Consider the following 8,465-nt stretch of genomic DNA (forward strand, 5'->3'; position numbering starts at 1 on the left):
TTATGTTCACTCACATGAGATGAAGACTCCAGTCATGTCAGTAGCCTCATAAAAGCATTTTTATTTTACATGGAGCAGATCGTCTCATGGGGCCGACATGTGGAGATCGCAATACGAGAAGAAATTTTTGTCGCTTTTAATTATCCTGATGTTACTGGAGGTGTTTGCTTGCAGAATAAATTAATGAACAAGACTGCTGACTGTGAACAGGGCATTTCTATAAATGGATAAGTAGATGAGAACGTTTGCATGATTGAGAAAAAAAAAAATACTTATTGCACCTCTACAGAAGCAAGATTCCATTTCAAAAATATGTTTTGCTATGAGTCAAAGTGACAACAGAGATCAAAAGCATTTTTGACTCCTGTTGTGTCACACAACTGATTCCTATTCATGACACAACTACAGTGACAGAAATTGATCTGAGGTCAGTGTTACTGTTACTGATCCCTCTCAGCTTTAACTGCTCACTGCTGATCTGAGGTCACTGTGTGTGTTCTGTCTGTTTAGCTGGAGCTGCTTACGGCTGTTGATATGTTGATAGGAGGAGACACACACAAGCTTGTAAACTCTACAATTCACACTGCTGACAGAAAGCTCACAGACTCTCTATAAACATCCACAGCATGAACCTTTTAATGCTTCATGTGTTTGCTGTCATATTCCTCAGTGTTTCTGAAATCCATTGTAAGTCTCACCCTAAACCTTCATGTGGATATCCTCCTTCCCAATGGTGCAGGTCTTTGGAGATTGCTATAGAATGTGGGGTAAGTCTGGAAGGCTGTTTGAAGTCTTGAAATAGTTAAATGGTAATTGTTTATTTGTGTACATATGGTCATTTTTTTTAAAGTTTTTCAATGATTGTTAGTAATTTAAATTTAATATTCACTATCAATCAAAAGTTTGGACACACTTGACTGAATTTATGTTTCTCATGTTGTTAAAACCCTTTTTGATCTGAAGGCTTGGTTTTGTAGACAAATATAAATTGTGCCTATGTATGAATACATTTACAAAACTATTTGCATAAGGCATTATAGCTGGTGTTTATTTGCAGTATGTTCCTGACTGTTTGGAATATTGACTTTTATGGAATATTGCACACCATACATTGGTCTTGAATGAACCTGTTTTCAGTGTCGATTTCAAAGGCTCTCTCTGTGCTTTTAAATTAGAGTCATGCTTTAAAGCACACAAGCAGCTTCCAATTAGACTGGGCACGAGGTATTCCCTTCATATGTTTGATAAGTCTCCTCATGTCTACAAATGTTCTTTCTTATTTAGTGGGTTCAGTGTGAGAGGTTTAGCCTGTAAATAGTTGGCCTGAAAGTTGGATTTAGAGAAAACAATGAATATAATCAATATTCAAATATTCAAATTTAAGGGTAAATCAAGCATGCAATTACAACAACGCGTGAACAAATGCATGAATTCCGGCACTAGCCTACTGTTCACACTTAAGTCATATTGCAAGAAATGGGATGCACACTTGATTTATTGCCACATATTAAAATAGCCCAGATTGGAATTGAGATGTTGGATTCAATGTGACTTTTGCTGTTCACACTGCCATCTAAAAAAAACAAAAAAAAACAACAACAACCCTGTATGTGTCATGTGAGGGGGGATTTGGGCCACATTCAACTGAGGTGGGAACGTAGCCTTAGATGCTGTCTAAATAGTGAAATTTAACTTCTTACTTTTTTTTTTTTTTTTCATAATGTTGTCACACCATGTTTTATTATTCTGTATGTATTATTTGCAATGTATTGTTTGTGGTAGGTGAGGAAACAGTGTATGGAATTGAATGCGACCCGGCCAGACCCATTGGTTCCTCCCGTAGAGGTTACTCTGTACTATGAGAGTCTGTGTCCTGGAAGCAGAGCTTTCCTGACGGAGCAACTCTTCCCAACCTGGACTTTACTGAAAGACATAATGAAAGTTAACTTGGTGCCCTTTGGAAATACTGAGGTACAGATCTTGTAGGCAGATCTTGAGGCAGTGGTTTGTTTGGATGTCATTATGGACATAATATTTGAAGCATTTGTTACACTACATAGCCAAAAGTATGTGGACACCTAAACACTATACCCATATGTGGTTATTTTTAGAATTAAAGTAGTAGTTCATCCAAATATGAACTTGTTCAAGTCATTCAACTTGTGTTATCTCAAACTTACATTAGTTACTTTCTAGAGACTCCAGGCTGTGAAGCTCCATAAAGGACAAAAATCACCAAAAGACCACATTGAAATTTGTCGAAATTACTCTTGCACTATTTTCCAAGTTTTTTGAAGCTATATGATCACTTATTGTGATGAACAGACCAAAAATGTATGTCGATATTTACTCTCAAATCCTCAGATCAGCTCCTGTATACAGCACCCAAATCAAACATTGGAACAACGTCAATAATAACAAACCTGTCCTCCATACCAGACCCGGTAAACTAGTTTATAGTGCAATCCCATGGGAGTGCCACATTGAAAGTCACTGACCCCTTTGGTATGACTCATTCTACTGAAAATGTTTGAGAATGAATGGCTGTATGCTTAATGTTATGCAACTGTTAGTAATGGATGTAGCTGGAAAAAGCCAATCATGCAAAAGCTGATATTTAAGAAAAAAACAAACAAAAAAATTAAATACTTACTCCTGTCCCAGCTTAAAATGCAAAGACAACTAAGTAACCCATTCTTGGTTGATTTCCTCAAAACGTGTGAACACCGTGGCTCTGTGGCAAAATCAGAACATTGTTTTTGAGTTTCCAGCCAAACACGGCACCATTTATTTAACCAGTGGTTTGAGTTTGGGGTGGGACTATCTGTTTGATCAACCAACAGCATGCATAGGTAGTATTCAGAGAAAATTGTTTCAAAACAATATTGTTGTTGTTGTTGTTGTTTTGTAATTCTTGATGCCACTAGAGGCGCAGATATGAAACATTTCAGGTGTAGTTAGAAGGCAGTGTCCACATACTGTATGTATGTCACTTGAGCTGTGCTGATTCTTGGCTAACTTGTATCTTTAGGTGCTTCCTGAACAGAATTCATTCTCTTGTCAACATGGAGAGTCAGAGTGCTACGCTAACATGGTGGAGGTGAGTTTGTGAGCTAACACTATTTTAAGGCATCAAAGTTGTGCTCCTGAGATGAAGACTGTTTAAAAAGGTAGGCAGCAACCTAAATGATAAACAGATTTCTCTCTTTATACAGTTTTGGAACACATACTTAACATATCTTCCTTCCTTTTACAGGCATGTGTTTTACATACAGCTGGTCATGCTGCATTGCCCGTCATTTACTGCATGGAGTCGTCTGCGGATGTACTAAAATCGGCTAAGCCTGTAAGCATCCCTCTGAGCCAGCTCTACTGTCCATCATATGTACTTATTATTGCAGCCAATTTCTGGAGCTTTATTAAGGACTGGAGCCCTCCCCTAAAAAACAAAAACAAAAACAGCTTGACATCCTGTTCTTAGCTGGCCCCAAGCTGGTTTCAACTGATCAAGCTGATCTGGTTTACTGTTTTTAGAGGGGTTTAGGGTACTTATCAACTGGTCCGGCTGGGAGACCAGCTGGCTGACTGGCTGGTTTAACATGTTTTTTTCAGCAGTGTCATGACTCCATTGTTCCTTTCCCTAGTGTTTGCAGCTCGGTGCACCATTAGTTAAATGGGGAGCCATAGAGTCCTGTGCAAGAGGACAGCTTGGCCACAGATTGATGCATGAGAATGCAGTGAGGACACAGGCTCTCAAACCAGGACACACTCATGTGCCCTGGGTCACGTTCAATGGGGTGAGGCCTTATCTGAGCATTTCCATTCATCTCTGTCTCTTTCATAATGATAAATGACACTAACACTTCTATGTTCAAAAGTTTGCACTTTAAATTTATTTTCCTTTTTCAGGAATACACGAGTGAATGGGAAGACAAGGCTATGTCCACTCTCTTCAGCCTTGTATGCAAATTGTACAAAGTATGTCCATCTTTCTTTCATTTGCCCATTATCTAGGGTTGTCATGATACCAACATTTTAGTAGTCAGTATGAATACCAGGAAAATTTCACAATGCTCAATACTGATTTCGATACCACCGCAAAAATGTATACTATACTATTGAACACACTTTTTTTTTTAGCCTATTAAAAAAGTTAAATATCAATGTAAATAATACATTTAATTTTTTTTTTTTTAAATCCTTCGTGTTTTTGAATTAAAGATGCACTCAGTAACTTTTGCCTTTATGTCATCTTGGACTTACACTGACACCAAGCGGCTTGGATGCAGCATAATTTAAAATCAATAGTTTTCAGTTTCAGATGCTTTTGTAGAAATTTAGTATTCACAGTCAGCCATGATTACTTTAATCAGTGAGTGAGAGTGTCAGATAATAGGACAGTTACTGAGATTAAGCGAGTAGTATTCGGCTGGTCATGTGATTCTAACATAGCAGCCCCCATGTGCGGACCCTCTCCGTGTAGAATAAAACAGCTTTTATAAGGTTTCTGTTATGACTGGAGTCTACATTTTAATGTGAGCGGTCATGATTTCCTACATATATTGCAAAATTACAGTTCTTGTCTTTAGGGCTTAAACTTTTTTAATGAGGAAAAAAATTACTAAGTGCATCGTTAAGTAAACATTGCTTCAAGTTTTTCAAGGCCCTATAAAACATTTTATTTTTCCCAAATCTTGTGTTTTATTTTATTTTTTTGTGATTAACATTTTTATTGATTAACACAACAAACAAAGCAAAACATATATATACAGAATCAACATTTAACCCCAACTACCACCCCTCCCCCTCCCAATCCCCAACCCTCAACAAACACCCCTGTGGTCACACATGAGCACATACACACACAAAAAAAACACACAAAAAATAACTACACCTCTCTCTCCACTGCCCCACCCCAAGAGCCCTCCAAGAACGCCAAATATTTGCCCCATTTCCCAACAAACAAATCCAAATTCCCCAGTCTTCTAGATGACCCTTCTTCGAAAGCCGCCACCCTCCCTATCTCCGAGCATCACTCCTGAAATGGGGGCGCTCCAACTGACTTCCATCCCCTTAAAACAACTTGTCTGGCGATCAAGACACTGGTTAGGACCCAATTTTTTATGTGTTTATTCTCTATATTGATGACCGCCCTATCACCTAAAATACAGAGTCTGGGGCAAAATGAAATTTGAGTACCCAATACATCACACATAAAACTCTGAACCTTCAACCAAAATTCTTGGATCTTAACACACCACCAAAAAACATGGGTTGTGTCTCCTGATTGGCATCTTTAACACCAAGCCTATACAATCTAGAGGGGGTCCAATAGAATCTATGTAAAATCTTGAATTGCAAAAGGCGCACTCTTGCATCTCTAGATGCAGACTTTACATTTTTTAGAATCCTAGCCCACACTCTCTCCTCCAATACCAAGTTTAAAAATTTCTCCCATAATCTCCTGATAGAAGTTAAAGCTCCACCCCCCAGACTCTGAATTAGCAGGGAGTAATACACTGATGCCTCATGACCTTTTCCAAAAGCAGTAATTACCACTCCCAGTGTATCTGCCGCTTTAGTGGGTGTGTGCTACTCCCAAAAATAGTACAGAGCAGGTGGCGCAGCTATAAATACCTAAAGAACTTAGATCTGGGAATGTTAAACTAAATTTTCAAAGGCTTTCAAAACTCCATTCTCATATACTGTAGGTCACCACGTGTATTACAATCCACTCTGACGAGCAGAAAGGGGACTTATTAATACATAATTCTGGGTTCAGCCATATGCTCGAGGCAACATTTAAATAAATGTCCGAATTAAATACTCTGGACACTTTTGTCCATCTCGAGTGCAAATGCGAGATAACAGGGTGTAACTTAACTTCTCTGGTTAGTTTAATAGAAAGGCTTTGCAATGGCGAAATAGGGGCAAGAATTTCCTGTTCAATACAAAACCAGGGAGGGGCTCTCTCAGATGGAAGCGACCAATGAGCCAAATGTCTGAGACCAAATGCAAAATAATAAAACAAAATCTTGGGTAGGCCTAGCCCACCTTTGTTAATCGGCCTATGCAACTTACTGAAATGTAATCTGGGACGTTTACCAGTTTTGTTTTGTAGTTTAATTTAACTTCAGCAATAAAATGGTGTCTAATGAAATGAATTCATAAAACTTTTGTCAAATGAAAATAGAACAATTGCTTTTCAACATACCCTTGCATTTTTTTTTTTTTTTTTATGAAATAAAGTGATTCTGTAAAGATCCTCACAGCATAATCTAAAACAGAACATAGGTCTTATTTGTTGTCAAATAAAGTGCTGCACAACAGAGCGTCACTTTATAAATGAAAACATTGATAACGTTTATTTAGTATAACAGCACTCTTGGTTTTGAGATATTGCTTAAACAGTATTATAATTATTTTTATTGTGAATATACATTTTTTGTGAATATTAAATTTTGCTATGTTGTATTAACATAATGTATTTCTGATGCAAGTTGAATCAAGCTTTTATGTTGACGTGAAGGTAGATTCACACATCCTAATAAGCAGTTGTTTAAAGGGCCCATTGTGAATATTAAAGAGCAAAATGCTGCAACATAATTATTGTATATAAACATAGTGTTTAGGCACTACACGTGCTTTACGGTGACTAAGTGTTCTGTTCTGTCATCTATTACAAAATGCACAGCTCGCATTTTGCTCTAAATGCGGTGACTTTAGCATATGAGTGGCTTCACACATTCACTGTAAAGTGCGCAGCACATGCAGGCAGTAAATTTATTTAATTAACATACTTTTGTGGGTTAAGTCACACTAGGAACTATCATGAATTTAATTAGCATGACTGTGCATTAATTTCTTCCCAAATATGTAAAATTTGGTGAGCATTAGAAAGCAGTCTTGTGTCAGTCAGACAGTGCATGGGTCTCAAACTAAATGCTTTGTACAACCGGTACTGCATAAACACTGGTATCGTGGCATCTTTTTTTATTTTAGTGTCGACTTGGTACCGTTTTTGACATCCTTACCATTGACATACCATTTCTGGTTACTGAACTAGCTGAAATATTGCAAATGTTCATCAACAGAAAACGCAGTTCTTTAAGGAACTTTGTTTCAAACCTTGTGTACTTCTTTCACAGGGAATAAAGCCACCAGCCTGCACTGGAGCCCTGAAAAAACTGAACCGAAGCTTTTGCTATAAGGAGTGAGGAATGCTACACATTAGTTTTTGTGTTTAGAAAAAGCTAAATGTATAATGCTGTAGCTTAAACAAACTTTTGTTAAATTAAAGGTTAAGTGTGTAATTTCTGCTCCACTAGCATCACCAAATGGAACTGCAAATATGATGACTGTTTTCAAACATATTTTCCTGAACACTCCCCTGTCTTCCATTGGTCGGGTGAACATAAAGTCCAATCCTAAACTCACAGTTGAGCCAAAGGACTACTTGCAAAACTGCTTCTGCTTTCTACTTAGTGCGGCTCAGGCGTTTCCACTAACAATGTTCAGCGCACATACATGCAGAGATTTATTCATGGGAAGGAAGTTTATTCCTACTTTTTAGGGCTGTCAGTTGATTAAAACAATAAATCCTGTTTTTGCACGTGTTTGTCTGGTCTCTCCTGTCACACATGGATCGTGTAGTTGTTTCATTCAAAGAGCGCAGATGCCCTTTTAAAAATGATTTGTGGTTAAATGTCTGCTGCAGACCTCTGTGTGAGGAGAAAAGTTTAAATTAATTAAAGCTTTGAAAACTGTTTTTCCACTGAACTTTGAAGACACTGTACACAGTAATGTTCAGAATATTTATTCTCATGTCTCTGAAATTGTCTGGACATTAAAATCACCTTCTGAACAATCATTTTAAGTGGTATTTCAGGAATTAGGCAACTACAGCACATTGTAAACTCATATAACCAGAAACTAGCAAACTGCATTATTTAAAAGGAGAAGTATGTCATGAAGCACACTGCAAGTAGTTCATATTGCTTTGGGCTGGTTGGAATCCTCAAAATAGCACAACAGTGTTTTGATAGCACTGCAGTCACAGTGTTTACACTTTTCAGGGGAATCGACCTTCTAATGCTTTACATATTGTTGTCTCTGCATATAAAGCAAGGATTGTTAAAAAGTTCATGCGTCACCTTTAAGGTTTTTGTGTGTGTGACTTGAAAAATTAATATTGTATCTTTACTAATGTAGCTATCCATTTAATTAAATTTACATGAAAAAGACATGTGTGGTTATATTGTAGTGTACTGTAAAATGTATTACAGTAAAATAAGTTTACTGTTTAAAAAAAAAAAAAAAAGAATATAGATGCAAGCAGCAATGCCACACTAAGCAGGACACAAAGAACACCTAGTCAAGTAATTTTTATTTGTATAGCGCTTTTCACAAGACACATCGTTTCAAAGCAGCTTTTCAGAAAATCATGCATTAACAAAAAAAATGAA

General features: G+C 37.3%; 1 protein-coding gene across 1 annotated transcript; it reads left to right on the top strand.

The window, feature by feature from the left end:
* The first annotated feature begins 577 nt into the window (after positions 1 to 577).
* On the top strand, positions 578 to 8,228 carry ifi30b (IFI30 lysosomal thiol reductase b). The gene is made up of 7 exons (XM_051673107.1): positions 578 to 767; positions 1,783 to 1,971; positions 3,032 to 3,100; positions 3,257 to 3,346; positions 3,645 to 3,797; positions 3,910 to 3,978; positions 7,149 to 8,228. Exons 1-7 carry the CDS (start codon positions 627 to 629, stop codon positions 7,215 to 7,217), a joined length of 780 nt encoding a protein of 259 aa, XP_051529067.1. The 5' UTR covers positions 578 to 626; the 3' UTR covers positions 7,218 to 8,228.
* Positions 8,229 to 8,465: the final 237 nt, after the last annotated feature.

The sequence above is a fragment of the Myxocyprinus asiaticus genome, chromosome 35 (assembly GCF_019703515.2).
Source record: "Myxocyprinus asiaticus isolate MX2 ecotype Aquarium Trade chromosome 35, UBuf_Myxa_2, whole genome shotgun sequence".
NCBI classification, from domain to species: domain Eukaryota; kingdom Metazoa; phylum Chordata; class Actinopteri; order Cypriniformes; family Catostomidae; genus Myxocyprinus; species Myxocyprinus asiaticus.

Bases quoted from the DNA above. Each gene is read 5' to 3' on its own strand.
- ifi30b (XM_051673107.1), top strand. From the start codon at position 627: ATGAACCTTTTAATGCTTCATGTGTTTGCTGTCATATTCCTCAGTGTT. The intron at 768-1,782 runs GTAAGTCTGGAA...TGTTTGTGGTAG, and splicing joins AGATTGCTATAGAATGTGGG to GTGAGGAAACAGTGTATGGA. The intron at 3,798-3,909 runs GTGAGGCCTTAT...TTCCTTTTTCAG, and splicing joins CCTGGGTCACGTTCAATGGG to GAATACACGAGTGAATGGGA.